The sequence below is a fragment of the Beta vulgaris genome, chromosome 4 (assembly GCF_026745355.1).
Source record: "Beta vulgaris subsp. vulgaris cultivar EL10 chromosome 4, EL10.2, whole genome shotgun sequence".
NCBI lineage: Eukaryota > Viridiplantae > Streptophyta > Magnoliopsida > Caryophyllales > Amaranthaceae > Beta > Beta vulgaris.
In genome coordinates, this window is record NC_079205.1 from 38,094,510 (window position 1) to 38,118,012 (window position 23,503).

General features: G+C 37.0%; 1 protein-coding gene across 1 annotated transcript; it reads right to left on the reverse strand.

Annotated features, from left to right (window-relative positions):
- Positions 1 to 2,708: 2,708 nt before the first annotated feature.
- LOC104905728 (WAT1-related protein At3g02690, chloroplastic) lies at positions 2,709 to 21,906 on the reverse strand. The gene is given in 11 exon segments (XM_010694337.4): positions 2,709 to 3,311; positions 3,313 to 3,336; positions 3,448 to 3,508; positions 3,621 to 3,662; positions 3,665 to 3,791; positions 4,230 to 4,379; positions 17,851 to 17,973; positions 19,507 to 19,554; positions 21,229 to 21,467; positions 21,470 to 21,509; positions 21,512 to 21,906. Coding segments are annotated over 11 exon segments (1,200 nt in total). The 5' UTR covers positions 21,779 to 21,906; the 3' UTR covers positions 2,709 to 3,232.
- Positions 21,907 to 23,503: the final 1,597 nt, after the last annotated feature.

Sequence of the window (23,503 nt, forward strand, 5' to 3'; positions counted from 1 at the left end):
ATCACCTTCTTTTAAATTCCCCGTGAATCCGTGATTGAGTAAGAGTGCTTTTAAAAGCCTCGGTACTGAAAGCCCTACTAATCGCAACGATAGTTTGTCATCTATATCAATGGGAACATCATTCCCTAGGCCAATAATTCTGTCTTTCTCCTTCGTAAATTGTAATTTTGCACATCTTTCGATCGGATCCTCCGCCATAACGATTACCGAGCAAACCATAGAAGGGCGTGCATGTTAGAGATTAATCTAGAAAATTCTAAGTGTTTGATATGATGAAAAATGTGAGAAAAATATCTAATGTGTATCTAGAATTATCTTGTGAAAAATCTAAGATATTTGTACGTGAAAGAAAAATCTAGAAGTTAGGATACAACAGCTATAAATATATAATATGTGCATGAGTTGAAAGGGAGCCAAACAAGTGAGCTTCACACAAGATATTAGGAAAGGTAGAAACAAAGGGTTCTACCAAGGTAAATGAGAGACATGAGCTCTTATAAACACAACTGTACAATTAATATCAATGAAAATGTAATTTTATGATACTATTTAGGGCCATCAAAACTTCCATGTGCGCCACAAATTCTATCATGGTATCAGAGCCGAAAAAGTGGTTACAAAGAAGATCGAAGGCCCGAGAGATGGAAATCAAGCTTGTACGAAGAGATTTGGAGGGCACAGTCAAGGTAAGTATCTAATACAAAATTTTAAAGAAGATAATTCAAAAGGTATGGAGATGAAATAAAGAGTTTTAGGAGAAGACAAAAATGGAAGATATGTTTGGAAATTAAAATATGATGATGGAGGAAAAAAGAAAGATGAGATAACTTTTGAAAAATGTTGAAGATTATAATGTAGGATAAGTTTGATGGTTGATGACATGAACATCAACAAATGAAATTAGCATTGGAAGAAAAGGAAAGAATGAAAAAAATGGGAGAATATTGGTGACAAGAGCACCAATAGTTGGGAAGAAGAAGGGAAAAAAATAAAATGAAAAGAAAAAGGAGAAGAAGGGAAAGAAAAAGGAGAAGAAGGGAAAAAAAAAGTTCAAGAGAAAGATTTTGGAATTTGCTAATGACATGGGCATTAGCAGAGATGATTGGTGACATAAGCATCAATGAAAGAATGAAATTGAATAAAGATATGTGAAGAAGAAAAATGAAAAAGTTCAGATTAGGAGGAGTAAGTTGGTAACATGAGTACCAACCAAAAACATTAAAGATCAAGAAAATATGATGAAGAAACAAAGGTAGGATGGTTGGTAACAAGGGTACCACCACAAAGAAGTGATAATCAACAATATGGAAAGAAGAAAATGGAAGGTAGTTGGTGACGTAGGCACCGACGAGGACGAGAAGAAAATTTCAAGAATCAAGTTTGGAGATAGATGATGACAAGTGCATCAACCAGACTTTGAAGAGACATTTGGAAGAAGCATGATGAAGTACAACAATTTTCAAGATTAAGGGGGAGTGTTAGAGATTAATCTAGAAAATTCTAAATGTTTGATATGATGAAAAATGTGAGAAAATTATCTAATTGTATCTAGAATTATCTTGTGAAAAATCTAAGATATTTGTACTTGAAAGAAAAATCTAGAAGCTAGGATACAACAACTATAAATATATAATATGTGCATGAGTTGAAAAGGGAGCCAGACAAGTGAGCTCCACACAAGATATTAGGAAAGGTAGAAACAAAGGGTTCTACCAAGGTAAATGAGAGACATGAGCTCTTACAAACACAACTGTACAATTAATATCAATGAAAATGCAATTTTATGATACTATCCGGGTCCATCAAAACTTCCATGTACGCCACAGATTCTCTCAGTGCAAGCCTCTTTTCGAGGGAGAGAAAAAGTCTATCTTTCAAGGGAGATTTGAATTGCTTAGCTTTGAAATTGATTCTGAAACTAGGTGGGATGGTTTGAAGTGGGTTAATAAAAGGAGTGGTTGGACAAATGAGGTAGAAAAGTGAATAAATATGATGTGATATATTACCATATATGTAGATAAATTGAAAATATAATACTTCCTCCGTTTTTTATTAGATGTTACACTTTTCAAATCACGGACTCTTAGGTAATTTTTGGAGAGGAGAGAGATAGAGAGAATGAAAAACAAAAGGGTCCCATATGACCATGTGATAGGAGAGAGATAACGAGAAGTTATTACCCAAAATAAAAGTGTAACATCTAATTTAAAACTTCCTAAAATAGAAAGTGTAACATCTAAAAAAAACATAGGAAGTAACTAAATAGAAATAATCTAAAAAAAAAAGTGTAACAAATAAAAAATGAAGATAGTACTTTGTATAGCATATCTCGTTTAAAACATTCATGTGCTACCTTTCATCCATGCACTCATGGTGGCTCGTCTATTCTTAATTCTTTTGTACCTTTCCTAGTTTTATACTTCCTTCGTTTTTGAATACTTAAAACTTTTCTATTTTAGTAAGTTCACTATAAATTGCAATGTTGACATTTTTGACATTTTATTTTTTTTTCTCCCAGCACATGTGAATTCTTTTTAATCCTTCTCTAGCTCTCTCCGATCTTTAGGCACACTTAATGTTACGAGAATTAAAAATGGAGGAAATACACCACCTAAAATTTCACAATCTTTGATTAAATAGCACTAAATAAGTTCTATGGCGTCCCTTGAATCTCGTACAGAACTCATCGCAGTACTAACTTTCTCATCGTTGTTAATTTATTTTTTTAAATGTTCGTCTTAAAGATATGCCAATATGTACATGACCTCCTTTATACCTGTGAGATGTTCTAGTTTGATAGGGTCCTTCTCTTACCAAAATATAGAGAGAAATATGTAACCCCCTCTAAGGTGGATACCCCCAACTGCCTTAACGATAGGTACATAAATTAACCAAGATCTATTGATAAATACAATTTACAGATGATTTTAGGGACTGCCAAGACTGGATTTTGAGCTTGCAAGTTGCAACAATCTCCCAGGAAACCTTGTCTTGAAGATTATAGTCCAGCAGTATATCCAGTTTCATCCATTCAATCCAAGGTACAAGCTTGCATTTTTATCTCTGGTATAATTATCTCTTGTTTAAGCTTTGATGCCTGTACAAGTCACACGCTGAACGAGTGTGTACAATATGCTACATGATTCATCGATCAATTTGAGAATGTAGGTCTGATCAATGTTCTTCTGCACTGAATATTCAAGTAGCTTTGCGGAACCTGCCATAAACTTGTTCATTCCACAGTGCTGTCTTTATAATTTACCATGTATATAGCCACCAAGGTTATGAAGGCCCCAGCTAGTTGCAAATTAGAAGCTCTCGTCTAGATACAAGAATCTACAAAGAAAAGGAGTGTCATGCTTGATAGCTTGAAAAAGAGCACATACGTCAAAAAGATCTCATAATGTTAAGGCATTTGGAGTTTTGGGCACAGTGAAAACATCTTACCCGAAAATTGAAGCAAACATTGGAGTCAGAAAAGTGAGAGAGCTAAGTTTTGTCAGACTACCTGAAATAAAAGTACTCAGGTTAATATGGATTATACAACAATCGCTGGATTCAAAGAGATTTAGGTGCATTATTAAGGAAATAATGAATATGGAATCATCAAAAATAAGGACCTCTTGTTGCGTTATAGAAGAATACACCATAGCTAATAGCACCCCAAAGATGGATGTATAAAACAGTGATGAAAGGTCGATAGCCGAGAGCTCATTAAGACTCCCATTGAATATAGGATCATTATTCAGTACCGATAAAGCTACTAGAGGAAGCCCGCCAAGTACCATGTGCTGCAAAAAAAAGGTAATATCTCAGCATCAGCATGTATGGCACCTCAGTTTCTATTCCTGTTCTCATTAATCAAGAGAAGACACCAAACAGAACAGATCAGAAGATCTCTGGTAGCAAGTTGTTCAAACTTGTTTTCATTTGCTCCATGCGGAGAATAAAATTGGATCAAAATCCAAACTTCTAGGTTCAGACATAAGAATAATACTCAAAAAGGACGGACTATTTATAGTGGTAAGGACTCCCTTCATAAACCGAAGACTTCCACAAACTTAAAAATCACTTTCATTTATATGCCAAACCATCAATCTGTGAAGTGTAATTAAATTCAAATATACTCAGTCAAAGCCATTGATCTTGACTTTCCAGTTTAAACCTGCATGCAAAACCCATCAGACAGACAGATCACAATGTAGGATGGAAATGAAGCATAGACTTACCCATCCAGTAGCCATAACAGGGTCAGAAAACTTGGAAACCCAACGCACCATGACAGTACCAATTGCCATGCTTTGTGCTGACAGAAGCATCCACCATTCACCGCTGCCCCACAATGAAAAATCAGTCTGATCGGTTGTAATAACAGGTAACTGCAAAACAACTCGAAAAAATGCACAATAATTAGTAAGCAGCTAAAATACCATAATCATGCTTCATTTCATCAACAGCAATTAATTTCAAGTTGCATCAAGGGATTGGAAGTTCTAGAAAAAAGTAAAGCAAAAACCAGAAAGGATTGCACTGAAAGCAGAGTTTCCTAGCTAATATTGAGTTTCCTAGCTAATATTGAGTTGTCGTTTTTGTAGAGTTTAGTGGTAGTTGTTTCTTGAGGCTGATAATAAAAACAACTAGTTGTTTCTTGAGGCAGATAATAAAAGCAGCTTTTATGATTCCTAAGGCTATTCATAATTGTTAGTTCCTAAAGCTAATCACAACTGTTAGGTATATTATTAAGGGAAATAATTATCCCTAATGCTCTCTCCCAATCCATCATAATCCTCCCACGTCCCACCACCACCAGAACATCCTTACATCTCAACTGCCACAGGTCCACCACAACCCATCTAGAAGTAGCTTTTCTCGCTTTCTCCCACCCCCGCGCATGGTGTCAAAACAAGGTTGCATCGTATCGTATTGCCCGTGTTCAACAGGTTTTCAAATTTACCAAAACCGATACTACGCGTATCGTAAAGGTCTAAAAAACCACGTGTTGGGTGGGTTCCAGGGATATATCATGGTCTGAGCCAATATTTGGCAGTACGAAAACCGCATCATCCCCTTCCCGCATCACCATGACTGTTCCTGTGATCGTGACCGAAACCGCGTATTTGAACTATGCACCCACCCCAGTTGACTTGGGTAAAGACTAAGCAGCAGAGCAGGCCAGTTATTCTCTCCCCTTATTTTGCTCTCAGCCATCTAACATTGATTCCATTGATCTTAAGACTCGAAAAGCAGCAGAGGGCTATGGGCAGACATGAAAGGAACACAAGTAAAAGAAGGAGAGGGAAAGAGAAACAGAGAAAAAGAGAGAGTGCCTTCCTTCCAAAGAAGATAAGAACAAAGGTCCAACATCAATGCTCACTTTGTCTCACCTTCTATGTTGACTTCCCTCCGAGATACTTATAAAGCTATAGCTGATAGGGCAACAGAGCCATATGAGACCAGATGAGATGGCATTGTGCACCATGAATTTTCTGATAATTCCAGCATCATCAAATACAAAAGTAAAAGGTAGCAAGAAGAGGAAAATGATGATAAAAAAAATGAAGGAATTTCTTGCAAACAAGGAAACCACGCAAGTATTAATGATGTTATGACACTTGTTACAGCAGGGGCAGGGAACCAGCCGAAAAGGTTAAGATCTTCCCTCTGATCTCACTTTTCTAGTGATTTAAAAAATTCTGCTACGAGTCTCAATTATGTCCGTCGTTTAAAATGTCTCAACTTTTGATTATTCCATGGTAGGCCCAACTATTTGCGCTATTGCAGTGAGTAATCTACCTGTCACATAACTTTGCTAGTTAAGATCACATGAACCAACTTAACTGTTATAACGGACGTGAGAGAGAAACAAATAATGAATGTAAAACAATGAAAACGGACAACAGATTTACGTGGTTCACCAATTTGGCTACGTCCACGGGCAGAGAGAGAATATTTTATTATGTGAGGAAAACCAGATTACAGAGAGAATTAGACTAAATTCATAGTCTAAAACAATTAGGTAAATAACCTATTTATACTTCAGCGTCGAAAATGCGTTTTCCGGATAAAACGGGCCTCCGCCCGATTGTGTCGGGCGACATCCGCCCAATCGGGCGGTATTTACTAATCCCAGATTCGTTGCGGCCCCGATCGAGCGCAACTCGCCTGGTCGTAATTAAATGATTCGGGCAACCTCCAGAAGACAGCTGCTGAAACTTTGTCTCGGACTCGATCGGGCAGTCTCGCCCGACCCGATCGGTTCGTATTCCAAATCAACAATTTCGATGCATTTCATCGAACACATTCAAGGCATTAATCTTACAAATCTCCACCTTGACTTGAATCCTCTCACAATAAACCAAAAAACAGATGCATTGATCACAACGCCTAGAATCTCCCTACAAGAGATTTGTCCCAAAAGACGACCAGACCAGATTAGTCCCTAAGGACCCTAGCTTTGCCCAAGAAGGCAACTAACAATCGCGAACATTGAGTAAGTTCAAACAAGCCTAGATTTTCCTTCCCCGATTGCTGGAACCCATCTGGTTAAGCCATGTATATCTCCTCCTCCAACTCTCCATGTAGAAAAGTTGTTTTCACATCTAATTACTCAAGCTCAAAATCCTCAAGATCGTATGTCTGACTATAGGTGAAAATATCTCATTGTAGTCTAAACCCTCCCTTTGTGTGAACCCTCTTGCAACCAGTCAAGCCTTATACTTGACCCCCTCTGCAGATGTTATCCCCTCCTTTTTCTTGAAACTCATTTACAAGTAACAATTTTTCTCCCTAGAGGCTTAGGCACAAGCTCTCAAGTTTCGTTCTTATGAAGTGATTTCATCTCATCCCCTATGGCCTATTGCAGCAAGCCAATGGGTAGACTCCGTACATGTAACTGCTTCCCTGTATGTGGATGGCTCATAGACATCCATTTCCTTAGCAACCTATAATGCATAAGCCACCACCATATCTTCAAAACCATGTCTGTTTGGGGATTTCCCAAATTTTGTCCTTATAGGACGATCCTGAGCGAGGCTAGGTGCCTCTTCACTTGGTATTGAAGATGGTGGTTCTTCAGAATCAATGTGTTGATAATCATCACTCTCATCATGAGTGACTTGCTGCTCCACCTAACACTACCACTATCTGACACAACAATGGACTTCACATAGGATTAAACATAGAATTTTCATCAAAGACAACATTTCTACTAAGTATAACCTTATTCTCATACGGAGACTTAATTCTATAACCCTTTACTCCATCCTCATAACCCACAAACACTCTTTTTAGCCCTTGCTTCCAACTTACCTTCATTTACATGATAGTAAACATTACAACCAAAAACTCCCATATCTAAGTAGTCTGCGGGCTTACTTGACCACATCTCATATGGTGTTTCGAGATTGATCCCAAGATTGAGGTCCACGGTTGATTTGATAACATGTCGTATTGACGGCTTCTCCCCAAAACCTTCTAGTCATACCAGCATTACAGAGTATGCACCGAGCTCTTTCCAGAAGTGTCTGATTCATTCATTTTGCTATACTATTCTGTTGTGGTGTATTTCTAACAGTATGATGCCTAGCAATCCCTTCATTCTTACAGATTTATTCAAAATCAGATAAACAAAAGTCCAGACCATAATCAATTATCAGTTCGTAGCCTTTTGATATTCTTCTCAGTTTAATTTTCCACCAATGTCTTCCACTACTTGAAATATTTGAAAGCTTCACCTTTTAACTTCATGACAATTAGCCAAGTCATTCTTGAAAAATCATCTATGAAAGAAACTAAGTACATGTGACCTCCCAAAGACTCCACGTGTGAAGGACCCCAACAATCAAAGTGGATATAATCCAGAGTACCTTTTATTTTATGAATGCCCTTAGGAAACTTGTTACGATGTAGTTTCCCAAAGACACCATGCTCACAAAACCCCGAGTTGGTGACATTATGGCCACCCAGAAGATCAACCTTGGAGAGGATTTGCATCCCTCTCTCACTCATATGCCCAAGTCTCATATGTCATAGCTTGGTCATATCCTCCTTCTGAATTTCAAACGACGCAACAGTACCTAACTTGAGAGAGTAGATTCCTGCAAAACATACAAGGTACCGCACTTGACCCCTTCAATACATCCTTTGGACTCTTACAGACATACACAACTCCACCCCCACCTCTGAACCCCTTACTATCTAACAAACTAAGTGAAATCATCATATGTGAAACATGCCTAACATTATTCAAAGTGCATAATGTACCATAATGTGTCTGGATTTTGATAGAGCCTATTCCAACTGTCTTACAGACTCACTATTAGACATTGAAATATTACCCCCATCTACCTGCTCATAAGTAGAAAACCACTCACTACGAGAAATCATATGATACGACGCTCCAGAATCAAGAACTCACACATCACTACAATATGTTTGCTCATTAGCAACTAGTGCAAGATCATCCTCATAATTCGAATTTTCTGCTGCAACAACAACACAACCAGACCTAGATTTATTCTCTTGATGCTTCTGTTTAGGACATTTCTTTTTCCAATGCCCCTTTTCCTTACAAACATCATTTAGAATTATTTTTACCACGTCCCTTACCACTACTACTGGCCACTAATCCAAAAGCCTGAGTACAGATATCTTATGGCGCAATTCCCTACTATGAAGAGATGAACTAACCTCTTCTAAGGACACAAAAATCTTTACCAGCAAAGAAAGATTGCACAAAATTTTCATATGATAACGGTAATGAAACAAGCAGAATTAAAGCGGCATCCTCATCCTTCACCTTAACATCAATATTACGCAATTCTAGCAAAATTGTATTTAATTAATCTAATGCATCTCTAAGAGGCATATCTTCCTGCATTCGTAGGCTGAAAAGACGTTATTTCAAAAGCAACTTCTTGGTTAGAGATTTTGTCATATACAAACTCTCTAATTTCAACCACCAGATGCGGTTTCCTCCTCCGCGACTTCAGTGACTATGTCATCAGCCAGACACAACATAATCGTTGAATGAGCCTTTTCCTCCAAAGTGGTTATCTCAGCGGTAAGTGAATCTGTTGACTTCTTCGTCAATGGCTCCCACAACCCCTGTTGTTTCAGTGAAGCTCGCATCTTGATTTGCCACAGACTAAAACTATTCCTACAGTGAATTTATCAATCTTCACATTCATCCTAGACAGCTTTCTCACACAGATCGAACACAAAACTTTGATACCAATTTGTTATAACGGACGTGAGAGAGAAACAAATAATGAATGTAAAATAATGAAAACGGACAAAAGATTTAAGTGGTTCACCAATTTGGCTATGTCCACGGACAGAGAGAGAATATTTTATTATGTGAGGAAAACCAGATTACATATAGAATTAGACTAAATTCGTAGTCTAAAACAATTAGGTAAATAACCTATTTATACTCCTGCGTCTAAAACGCGTTTTCCAAAGAAAACGGGCCTCTACCCGAGATCGGACAGTACTTACTAATCCCAGATTCGTTGCGGGCCCGATCAGCCGTAACTCGCCCGGTCACAATTCGGTAATTACGCCCGATTGGGCGACCTCCAGAAGACAGCTGCTGAAACTTTGTCTCGGGCCCGATCGGCCGGTATTCCAAATCAGCAATTTCGACGCATTTCGTTGAACACATTTAAGGCGTAATCTTACATTAACATACTCCACCCCGTCGTCTCATGTGCATCTCTTGAGAACATTTCTTCCTCTCTCTTCTATTTAATAGATTATGTTAAGGGTCTTCTTTCTTCTTTGCTAAAATTCATCATCATATCATAATAGTGTTTGAAAGCAACAAATCCACAAATAAAATAACAACATCGAAACTGCTAAACTTAAATTTCTAATATTACACTCCTTCCGTTCTCTTTTAGTTCCAACACTTCTTACTTTTTACTTTTTGGTGCTTCAATTTAGTTGCAACCTTGGATTTTCTTTCCCTCAATCTCTCTCTTAATCACATGGGCCCCTTTTTTTATCTCTCCCTCACCTTAAATAGTTTGTTTCCCAACCCCCAATGTTGGGACTAGATTAGAGCAAAGGAAGCATGCAACATGAATAACAACCTCAAATTAAGATACATGGTTTCTAATAGTCAGAATATTTTTTTTTTTACTAACATCAGAAGTTTTTATCACCAACTCCTAAATTGACTTCGAAATATCTAAATGAGTTACACAATGGTAGGTTTAATACTTGCACTTATTGTCTAATACTTCCTCCATTTTTTAATAATTGACACGTATTCCTTTTTAGAAAATATCAAAATAAGTGACACATAGCTATATATGGTAACAATTATTCAACTTTATTACAATATTGTCATTCATTAATCACCCACCCACTTTAATAAATTTACTACTTCCCACCTAATTCATTCAATTTCCCCCCAACCAAGTTAATGACTCCCTCCATTTTTTCCACATCATCATCTACCCCTCTTTTAATATTATCCTCCCCCCTATTCTTTAGATCTTCAAACCCTAACTCACCCAAACTAAGAACCCTAAAAAATTGTCTACCCTAAATCTCGAAATTCTTGCTTCTCTCATGTTCTTTTCTTCTTTCTTTACTGTTTCTTGTGAAGAACCAAATCTACCCCCAATTTTCGCAAATCTTTTGCTTCTCTCATCTTCTGTTCTTCTTCCTCTACTGTTTCTTGTGAAGAACCCTAAAAATCTACCCCCAATTTTCGCGAATCTTTTGCTTATCTTGTTGTTGCAAAAAATCCTAAGTCCCCAATTTTTTTTGTGATGGAATCGTGGAATACTGCTGATTATGTTTTCGGTTTTGATACTATTGAGGCCTCCGAAGAGTCTCGGTTGTTGAGGAAATTAGATCGGCGTGAACACGGGTCTTCTTATTCAAAGTTTCGTTCGCCTGATGAACTTGAAAGCCTTCAAAACGTTATTGTTGAGGCTGGGTTGCATTCGAAAAAAAAACTTGACTTTGACAATTCTTCTGTGTCAAAAAAGGCAATTCAGATGTGTCTTCTATTGTTGTCAGTGTCAAAACCACGAACAAAGACAAAAAAAACTGAAAATTCCATTGTTTTTAATGGATTTGTGGTGATATCTTCTAACTATTGCCATTCTTTTCTTTGCTTAGATCTAGATTTTGTTTTTTTTTTTTGCATGCTTTGAGTGTGGGATTTTGCTGCTGGGCTGATTGGCAATATCATGAGATTCTTGTTGTTTTCTGTTGTTTATGGTTGTTGTTTTGTGTGAATTTCATCTATGTATTGTCTTTGTGATTTTGTAAATGATGATCTACCCCCAATTTGTCATGTTTGTTATAATTAGGGTTTCTTTGAATTAGGGTTCCTTTTTTTATTGAGCCTGTTGATTTATGTTAATTTTTATGGTAGTGTATAGTTGATTTATGTTGATTTATGTTGATTTCGGTTTATTTGACTTGATTTCTGTTGATTTACTTTGAATTATGTTTACTACACTGTTTTAGCGTTTTTTTATGCTACTAGACAGTTGATTTATGTTGAGTTTTGGATATTTAGGTTGATTTTTGTTAATGTAGGTTCATTTATGTTGATTTAGGTTCATTTTTGTTGATTTCATTACTTTGAGTTGATTTAAGGGTACTGGACAGTTGAGTTATGTTTATTTAGGTTGATTTTGTTGATTTAGGTTGATTTTTGTTGATTTAGGTTCATTTCTGTTGATTTTTGTTACTTTGAGTTGATTTAACGGTACTTGACACTTGATTTATGTTAATTTTAGGTTGTTGTATGTTGAGCTATGTTGATTTAGGTTGATTGATGTTGTTTTATGTTGATTACTGTTGATGTTTGTTAATTTGAGTTTATTTTAGGATATTGGATAGTTGATTTATGTTCAATTTGGGTTCATTTATGGTACTCTAGAGTTGATTGGAGTTGATTTATGTTCATTTATATTGATTTATGTTACTTTTAGATGATTTATGTTGTTTTATGTTGATTACTGTTGATTTACGTTGATATTTGGTTTTGTACGGTTGATTTGACTTGCATTTGGTTGATTACACTTACATTGTAGTTCATTTTGGTTGCTTTGAGTTCATATATGTTGATGTTATTTCATTTTATTTGTTGTGAGTTGATATAGGTTCATGTTAGTTTATTTTATTTTACTTTTGTGTGGATCTGGTCTTGTTTATTCCCCTCTTCATTTCTTGTTTCAAGCTCTTCTTCTCGACTGAACCGAAGAAATTGTGTTGCACATTTAAATCAATTCAGTCGGGAAGTAGAGGCTTGAATGATTGATGCCTTTAGGTTAGGTTCTTTTAGTTTGTAAATTGATTTGTTGTCCATATTGTTGTGGTTAGCTTAGGTTGATTTATGGTACCGATTTAGGTACTTTTATGTTGTAATTACACTTGATTACCATGTTGGTTTTACTTGTAAAGAGTTCATTTGAGTTGGTTACAGTTTTGTTGAAAGTTTTTTGATGGTATTGTTTTTAAAGTTGGTTTCCTCAATGATGAAACACTTAACATGTAACTAGGCTAAACTCATTAAATATGTCACCATCTAAAGTAGGGTGTTGCAATTAGGAGGCAAATAAGTTATCTAATGGTTGTGAATATGATTTTTTGTTGCATTTGCATGAAACTATATGGACTGAGAGGTTGTTTTTATGATTACCTCAATGAAGAATGAGGTCAACAGCTTTATATTCTTGCATGAAGTCATTATGGCCTAATGATCACCAACTGTCACCATTACATCACCCTCATTTCATGTTGTGAGGCTATCAAATGCTATGATGCCTGGGTACGCCATCCAGGGACCGTTTCCCGTACCGGGTACGGGTACGGTACGGATTCGCCTGGGATTCGTACCCAGAACGAATCCATAGGGCCGGGTACGCGGGCTGTTGTTGGGGACGGAAAATTCGAACGCGGGGACGGGCTGGGTACGTATTTTATACTAAACCCACGTACCCAAGGTCTTTACCGGTTTCCTCTCGCCGGTTTTCTTCTTCAACGCAGGCTGGAACAAGTAACCTTCTCATCATTTCTTCTTCTCGATTCTTAGGGTTTTGTAATTTTGTTCGCCGATTAAATTTAGTTGTTTATCTTAGAATTTTTTACCAGAGGAGAGAGAAGGAAAGAAGATCAGAGGAGAGAGAAAAAGCAGATTAGAGGAAAGAGAAGGAAAGAAGATCAGGGGAGAGAGAGAGAGAGAGTCATTTTCTGGTTTACTTTTTTTTTTCTTTTGTACAGTATGTGGGGGAAGGGGAAAGGTCATTAAAAAAGGCACGTGAAATGGTGAAAGTGAGTAGTGTATTATAATATTATATTTACAGCTGTCTTTGGCTTTTTCACAACTTTGTTTAGTATGTTACTGCTTCTTTTTTTCTTTTTTTTTTTTTGCTAAACTAAAATCAAATTATTTACGGGAAGGAAAGCTTTTTCTCCATAGTTTCATATGCATGCCTTTTAATATTTTTGTACACAAATTTAATGGAGATGTAGGAAAAATTGAACATAATAATTTTCATTAAAGGAAAAAAAAAAATTTTTACCGAATCCAAGCCGTACCCGTTTTTTGAAATTTTGATTTTGCCGTTTTCCGTCCCCGTACCCGTATCCGTCCACGTACCCGTATTGGTGCAACCTAGATCAAATGTTGTTTTTGCCTTTGTTATGTATGTGGATTCGGGACTTTATGAGAGGACAGACCAAAAGAAAATGTTTTAGCTTTTAAAAAACTGCCAATGGAAACCAAATGATGATGCAAAAAGATATTCTTCATCCATTTCATACACACTTTACAAAAAGTTAGGTTGCATATCATTATTTTCTTTAAACATACAAAAAATGTTTACAGAAGGCCTCCTTTACTTATGAGGCTAGGGGTGAGCAGAAATTCCGGGTACCCAGACCCAAACCCGGACCCGGTATGGACCCGTCGGGTCCGAACCCGGTCCCGGTCCAACTGGGTCCGGGTCTGGGTCGAAAAAATTGGACCCAGTTGCATTCGGTTCCAATTCTGAGTAGAATTTTTTCGGACCCAGTACCTGGTGGGTACCCAGTTTGACCGGTTCGAGCTCTGAGTACCCGATTGAAGCGGGTCTTGGTCCGGGTACCCGGTACTTAGAATTGGTTTTTTTCATATACTCATATAGAATTGGTAATAGGATAATAGTTGTTAAGTAAAAAGTTAGTACTTAGTAGGCCTTTAGGCCCATTTAATTTTTTTTAAAAATTTTATAGCTCAATTGGCCCATCTTAGTATGTTGTTAAAACCAGTTCTGGACCTGGTACCCACCGGGTCCGGGTCTGGGTCCAAAAATTTAGGACCCGGTTTGACCAATTCCAATTCCAGATTTTTAATACCCACTGGGTCCAGGTCTGGGTCCGGGTCTTTGAAATTCTACTGGGTACCCGGTTGTGCTCACCCCTAGATGAGGCTACTGTTTGATGCCCAAAATATTTGTTGTTGATGTTGCCTTACTATGCACACAGTGTAATACATGGTTCCAAAAAGTTGTTGCTACCATACTTGCTGCTGCCTTACTGCCGCCTATTCTTGAGTATTCCTCTATGTTTGGCTTTGACTTGCATTGAAATGGGAGTCTACCCCAATGATGATGTTCTTGTTTAATTCATTGATTGTGTCAGTTACCAACTCATATAGGAATTCAACATAAGTTGGTAAAAAGACCTAATCTATCAAGCCTTTTCTTGCCTATGAGTTTTTGTAGTTATTTCCACCTTTGAATTTTAGGACCACAAGCATGACATGCATCAAATGTAGCAATGTATAGTTAATCAACCTTCGATCATACACATTGTAGGCCTCTCCCACACTTGACACCAACTTTTCCACTGAATCTGAAAAAGTTTGGTGTTAAATTGATTGAATTGCTTTAAAAAACCCTAAGTCTAGCATGTTCATATCAGGAGATTGTGTTGGTTAACATATGAGTTTAATTTCAAACCTATCTTTGTTAGCTTCATGTAGGAACAATGTGTCATGTGGGGCAACATGAGGCTTTGCATTATCCTGTTGAATCCATCCATTTGCTGGACATTTCTCCATTATTGTTGGCAGCAACTTTGTGATTATCATCTCCCTGATTGTGTCCTTTGTGATGCTTTGCTTGGCTTTGAGTTCAATTGTACAAACAAGTCTATTAATAGACCATCTTTGAGATGCAACTTCCTCTACAAATGCATAGATTCCCATTTTCCCATCCCAATTTATTCTAGCCAAGTCCCCTATCCATGGCCTTGCAATTGCACCCATAAACATGACCTTTGTGATGAAAGGCTTTGATTGGCAACCCTGTATGGATCTTCCTCCTGCCACAGTAGGTAAAACCTTTGGGTTACCTTGCTCATGAAGAACCACTTTTCATCTATGTGCACCATGTTGTATAGGCAATTAAACCTTGCCTTTTGTGTCACTGTTTTTGGGATGCTTTGAGAAAGCATGAACTTCATTCTTTGAATCTTGTGTTTTGGAGTTAATTTGGGTTTGATTGAATTTGTGTGGCACCTCATTATTCCCCTCTTGAGTAGTCTATAAACAGTAGAGAGACTTACTCCCAAAGCTAAAGCAAAGGACCTAAGAGTGGTCCTTCGCTTTAAAGGAACCTCCCTCAATTTGTCTTCATCTATAATCTTGCCAGTTTTCCTATTTGCAACATTGACCTCTGCTCTTAAGTTTTTCTAATCTTTTTTAAGTCTCCAAAGCCTTGCCAAAGTTGACCTATTGACCCCATAATTTTGTTGTATGGTTTTTAGTTGACCTCTTGGAAGAACCATGGCCTCATTTGCAGATGCAAATAGGTTAATGATCATTTGCCTTATGACACAGTTTGGTACATTTGGTCTCTTACCTAGGTTGGTCAAACTCTAACTCATGCTCCTCTTCATTTTGAGGAGTAATACCAGACCTCTTCATCATCTTCTTCATCCCTAATTTGATTCATTTGTTCCTCAATAAGCAGCAATTCATCAACACTTAAATGCCCTTCTTGGATGTATGTTGTTATGTGTTCTTGTGCACCCATTTGAAGATCTTGTAGCAGCACCAACTCTTTTTCATCTATGTCCATATAGTTCCCTTCCCCATTCACCATCAACCAAGCTTCAAAAGTTTCATCCATGATGTGACTGTGTTGTGTGTGCAAGTGAAACAAAAAATTGTAACTGTGTTGTGTGTGCAAGTGGCACTATAAAATTGTTTGAGATGAAATTTTTGTACAAAAGGTTTTTTTTTTGAAGTGTGTGCTTGTGACTGAGATTTTGTAATGAGAAGTGTGAAAATTCTGATCGTTTCTAAGTCCCCTTTGCTATAAATATTGGGGGTTAGATTGATTTTGGAGCCAAATTTAAATGAAATTTGAAAATTACATTTTAGAGCCAAATTTAATGAATAGCAATGAGTTGGCAAACCGGGTACCCGTGTGCTTGGACCACTTACCTTTATTAAGTTTGCAATTAACTCTTCTAAACATGTGGTCCCAACTTTCTCTCTCTAGGTGGATTGATTTCTTCCCACTTTCTTTCTGTGTCACTTATTAAAAAACGGAGGAAGTATGTAATAAAACAACGAAGACAAGTAAGAGGAAGACTAGTGGACCAAGACACCCATCCTAGACTACCTTGGTTAACAAAGAAAGAGACATCCCATGTTACAAGTTGCCTGCTAACAAAATTTAGGAAACCCAACTTTATATAGACTTAAAGCAGCATTAAATGAGGGATAAAGGACAGGACTAAGATCTGCATTGAATATCAAATAACATAATAATCTCAAGTGTCCACTAAGACAAAGGACTAGTTGCCTAAAATACAAAACCTATACCCATACATGTTGCCATTTCTTGCACGAGAATGGTCATGACTTCTTATCAATATTTAGTATTTTCAAAGTTGTTTACTATGTATTTATGTAATGGAAGTCGTAAAAGGCTCACGACACACTTGAGCAATTGTGTGCTACTAGTTAATTGTATTGTCTATCACAAGAAAAAGGAAAAAGAACAAGATATTGACTAGCTTAGCCAGTTAAAAAGTCATTTAGGACTAGGTATATAAAATAGCCTAGAGAGTTGGGATTGTTTGCGTGAATTATATTACTCTTCCATCCCAAAATATTTGGCCACATACTTGGGTTCCTTTTACCGTAATTTAGCTAAAATACTATAACTATCCGTCGCTAATTAGAATTTTACATCTTCACAATAACAATGTAATTTTTCTGTTGAATTCTTATACAGATATCACTAAGAGTGATAAGAAAAATTCAAACCTATTTACTAAACTTAAATCGTAATTATTATTTTGGGATGAAATTAGCAATTTACTTCCTCCCCATATAAATAGTTACAACTCTTTTACTTTTGTACATTCATGCACTAACTTGATCATATCTTTTTACTGGTATTTGACCTTGTGCAGTGGTGCAAAAAATATTTTCACAAAATAGAGTGATTATATGTATCCACTGTCGTTAAGTGCCATTCACATGTCCCACAAACTGTTAGGCCTCGAGGGAAGGTCATAGAATTATATACATCAATGTAAACCAATTGTATATTTAATAAAAGAAGTCAAGGGCAAAAGACTCTTCTAAGGTTTTCAAACTCAGATAAAAAGAAAAGGGCAAACTCAAGAAACAGCATATTCATGGAATCAAGACACAAAAATAAAACAAAAGAAACTTTAACCGCGAGACGAGGCTAATGTAGCCTATTCATATAATACACGAAAACCGTTGAAGTGTGCATGACCTCGAATAAGCTTCAAGGACGAGTGGGTAGTATACCAAGCAAGGGGAACAGGAGACTACATTTCTTGAGAAATTACCTCGAGTAGTAAAAGCCCTACAACTCCCAGCACCAGCCCTGTAGCTCCAACATACCCAATTGACTCACCAAAAAATAAAGCTGCCAGTACAGCCACTGTAAGAGGCTGTGAATCAATTATAACCTGCAGTCATCAGTTTCAGCAGTGAGCTCCAGACTCAAAGATTTATATTGAGACAAGGAAAATGACAGCCATAAGGTATGAAAAGGTATACACTAAACCATAGAGCTCATCCGGTGTACAAAACAAAAATTATTATCTCAAAACAGGAAGCAAAAGATTGTTATGAAGTAATTTGAATTGCTATGGTAACAGCATATTGATATAAAGCTATATTACTTGTGCAATGTTAAGAACTAATTAGGGACATCACCATTAGATAATGAAGGAGAGCATTTATTTGGTAAGATGTTGGCAGAAGGATCACATCGAGTTTAATGAATAGCCATATGCTGATAAATTTCATAATTATTATCTGTAAGGTTTTCAGTGAGATATCAGTAAGGGATTTTCTTCTTGACATTATTATATTATCTTTGTGGAAGTTCTTTAAAATTAGGAGTTAAATATAAGAACGTATGCAGATATAAAAGTAGGCCATCGAAAATGAAGTTTTCAGCATGTGGTTTAGAGGAATTGAGCAGTGTCATGAGTGTATAACTTTCTGAAACAGTTTTGATAATAGCTGTGAGGTAATTTCAATTAGCCTTTATTGCTTTATCTAATCTCCTATGTTGCACGACATCGTCAATTCTTCTAGCCAATGCCATTACAGAAGAAATGATATGAAAGAATGCCAAAGGAACGTTTGGACACAGAGGAAGAGGACAATAGCAGGAAAACTCCCAAATGAAACATTCAAATAATATAGAAGGAAGCACAAACGCTTAGGAGCAGCAAGTAAACAAAGCACCAGCTGCAATCTGAACACCAGAAAAAGAGAACGAAACTCCCAAATCAAGCAAAAAGCAGCTCTAACTTCTATAGGAAATACAGGTGGCTTATCAGACTGGTGCTTGCAGCCAAGACCACTATGCAGATTAAAGTCAATGTAAAAATGCAACATCACATATTTTTACCACGCAAAAGACCTTGAACTAAAAGAACTCTAGAAAAAAACTTCACTCCTAAAAAACAGCCGAGGATTTAGCATCAAGCAGCATCCTCGAAAATTATGTAAGCATCAACACCTATGCAGTTAAAATGCCAATAAAAAGACTAGTGTATCCTGAGCAAAACATCTACTCACTGACAGCGTCATGTCAATGTGGTCTCAAAGACAAGTACAATGGATAGTTTTAAAATTAAGAGAAACTCTCCAAAGAGATTGCATGGAAGCCATTGGTGAATGTCCTCCCAGGCTTTCCAAGTAATCTCGGGGTATTAAGAGAGGAACAATGCGAGAAGCAACGCAACTGGCCATATCAAGTCTTTTTTTGCATAAGCAATTCCACAGAAAGAGCCACAGGTGACTATTATATCCCATAGTTCATATGAAGTAGACCTAGAGAATATTGTTAAGAATTAGCAAATAATATCAGCAGGAAATACGACTAAATAGCGAACTTCCATCAAGAATGATAGTAACAAAAGGATCCTTTTTACAAACATAGGAAGTCAGTTGAGCAACTGAGAAAGATTAGTTAGTAAACATACACTGCCCAGACCTGCAGATGTTCGCTGCAAACCTTCTGCAAGAAATCCCTGTAACATGCCAAAAACAAATAATGATTACACAACTATTGAATAGAATACAATCACAAAATAATTGAAAACATTTTTTATCAGAGAAGAGTATGTAAAACTTGGTGTGCTCTGCATAAAAAAACAATCAACGTGATGGTAGTGTATTATTATTCGTTCAAGGATTACACATGTACAGAACCTTGCAAGAACTAAATCATAGATGGCATATATAACACAAATTCTCGCTCTTTCCCCTGGCATTGTTTGGTTCATATGTTTTACTAGTAAGATCATCCACAAATTGACATTTATGCAGAAATGAATTTCTATTCCCATGTACTCAAAATCGCAACTTCCCATGACACGAAATTTCAAGGTTTTTGGGCCTAAGTTGAGCTTTGCGCAATTCAGAAGCATTCTATACATTTTTTGTTCAGATGATCAAGAAAACTAGTGTACCTAATAGAAAAGGTAGTATAAGATTGTTAACACTGAACCAAAGCAACTTGATCACCATATTTTCAGAGATCCTACTTGTTTCTACATTCACGTTGATGCCTCCTTTCTTGCCAAAAGTTCTCTACCCGGTATTGCGGGAGTAATAAGGAATCATAAAGGCGAATGGATAGGAGGATTTCGAAAAGCCATCTATGCTAAAGATGTCCTGATGGCTGAACTCTTAGCTATCTTGCAAGGGCTTTGTTCTGTGGAGAAGGAATATCTCAATCATATCACCATTGTTTCCGATAATAAGCAGGCGATTTCTTTGATGAACAGGGATAGTGTTGCCCGTGATTTTTATTGTCATATTCTGAATGAATGCGGGGAGTGGCAAAAGAGGTTTCAAACTTCCCAGTTCGTGTTCAAGAAGTGGAAGCAGAATAGGGTGGCGGACGAATTGGCGAAAGATTGTAGGAAAAATGCAAGTATGCTGAATGAAACTAGAGACATTCATAGTATTCCTAGTTTTTGTGAAACTCTTGTAGAAGTGGATTGTATGAGGCTTTTTCATGGCCATAACTGATTTAATTTAATGTTAGCCTTATTCACCAAAATAAAAAAGTAATACATTGGAACAAAAAATATTACTGTGATGATAACCGCATAATCATTTTTTTTTTTTGTTGAAGGTAAAATGAATATCCCTTGTACATGTAGGGGGAATCGGCGATCCTACTTTGCAACGGTAAGAATCGACAATCGAACCCTTGTCACAAGGGTGGAAGGAGGACATCTAACTAACTAGTAACTAGGCCAAACATGGGGTCAAAAGTCAAAACAAGGCCGCATCGTATCATAACGCCCGTGTCATAAAGGTTTTCAAATCCACCGAACTGATATTACTCGCATCGTAAAGGTGTATAAAAAAGCGCATTTTAGGCGGGTTTTAGGGATATTTCATGGTTTAAGCCGATATTCAGCGGTATGACAACCACATCATCCTCGTTCCTTCATCACCGCGACCATTACCGCAACCGTGATTGAAATCGTATTCTCAAACTATGAGGCCAACCTTAGATTCGTATACGTATAATCATGTCATGTTGGCTTTTTATATATAAATATCTACACAAAAATGTTCTGAAAGTTCTGATTTAGGCATTTCTCAAAAGAACCCAACCAAAACAAAATGTATAAAGTAGAGGGCGATAGTCGGTAAATAGAGGGTGGGGTTTAGTGAATTAACAATACCTGAAAACAGGAAGCATCCACAAGTGCAAAGAGAGAGATAGAGAACCAAGCATTAAAGCCAGAAGGTAAAGGCCTACCCTTAGCTCCTGCATACCCAATTAACAACAATCCTGCAGGAATCAGCCGAAATGAGGCGACAAAAAAGGGACCCACTTTAGGCAAAACCTCCTTCATAGCCACCATTGCAGTTCCCCAAAAAAAGAAGGGTGAAATCAACACTGCCCATTCAAACAAATTCCTAATAACCCTAATTCACTCCCTAATTCTTCTTTATTTTCTCTAATTTTTCCTCATTAATTACGCATTCAACTTCTGTGCCTGTTCCTATGCACTCAATTTCAGACTCTGAAATATCATTTGTTTTTCGGATGTTGACGTGGAATTTGGAAATTTTGTTTTTAATGCTAGTGAGATTTAGTATGTTTTTCTTGCATGGGATTGTTTGAAGTTGAGTTGGGTAGTGAAGACTTGATGTGAAAGTGGTGATTGTTGATGGGTTTGGTAACAGTGACTGGTAGCGAGTGGAAGAGAGTGGTGTTGTACACGCCATGATTCTCTGTTGTACTTGTACTGCAACATGTCGTTGTGATTTGTAGCTCCAAGACGACGAGGGCAAAGAAAATGTGTGATCAGCAGATGACCACAAAAGCGTGAGAATTGGTTTGATAACTGGAGTATTGAATTTTTTCCGTAGATGATGTGGAAGGGAATTGAATTTTAATTCCTCCTATACGCCAAACTTCAAATTAGTTGCACGCATACGGTTTATGTAGGGTAGTATGTGAGAAAATTATTTTTTTATTATACTTATGTAATAAAAAACTAATATGAACCCGATGCACACTAATTAGTGTGCACCCGATCCATATCACGTGAGTTTATGATAGTGTATGTTAAAATAATATAGTGTATGTTAAAATAATATAGTGTATATTAAAATGATATAGTGTATGTTAAAGTGATATAGTGTATGTTAAAGTGATATAGTGTATGTCAAAATGATATAGTGTATGTTAAAGTGATGTGTATGTCAAAGTGATATAGTGTGTGTCAAAGTGATATAGTGTGTGTTAAAGTGATATAGTCTGTGTTAAAGTGATATAGTGTATGTTACAATGATATAGTGTATGTTAAAGTGATATAGTCTGTGTTAAAGTGATATAGTGTGTGTTAAAATGATATAGTGTATGTTACAATGATATAGTGTATGTTAAAGTGATATAGTGTATGTTAAAGTGATATAGTGTATGTTAAAATGATATAGTGTATGTTAAAGTGATATAACGGGTCACGTGCTTGGGCCTGGTCCACACTATTTTTAGTGTGAACCGGGTCCACGCAAGTCGGATTGCTTATGAAAAACCCCTACATAGAATAGTGGCTTACCCCCAATAAGCCGCAAATTTGAATAGCGGTTAAGGGAAAAGTAAACTGATAAGTGTAGTAGCGGTTAAAAAACCTAACCGGTACTCCTAAAAGCGTTTACAAGGCCCCCCCTAGGGTTGTTCAGAGTGCGGTCTGGACCGCACCAAACCGCAACCCAAACCGTTTTTTTACGGTTTGGGTTGGTTTGCGGTTTTGAAATTGCGGTTTGGGTTATGATTTCAAGCAAACCGCGGTTTGCGGTTTGGGTTGGGTTTTAATTTTTGTAAACCAAAACCGCACCGCAAACCGCAATTTTATATTTTTTTTCAAAAAATAAATTTAAATACAGTGGACAAGGCGGCATACAAGTATAAAACTGAAAAAAGAAATTTGAGGTAAAGAACTTTAACACTTTTGATAAATTATTATTTATGTTTAATTATATGAAGTCAACTTCATATATATTTGGACTCTTATTAACAATTTTTTTTAGTCTTCGATTACAAAATTAATGTCGCGGAGGAAAAAATGGTTAAACCGCAACACCGCAAACCAGCACGTTTTGCGCAGTTCGATTTGGGTTGGTTTGGCTAAAGTGCGGTGCGGTTTGGGTTGGAAAAATGTCAAACCGTATATTTGCGGTTTGGGTTGGGTTACATCCCAAACCGCACCAACCCAAACCGTGAACACCCCTAGCCCCCCTATACAGCTAATAACTCGACAACTATAAATCGCTACTGAGATTAGCGGTTCATTAAACTGTAAATCCCCAAATTCGAACTACAACTCTTACTTTCTCATTTCGCACCTTTCAATCTCTTAATCTCTCAATTTTTTCTCTCACTCTCTTACGATTCACTCGTCGACGGACTGCTGTCGCCGACCATCTCCCAGCCGCCACCCATTTTCG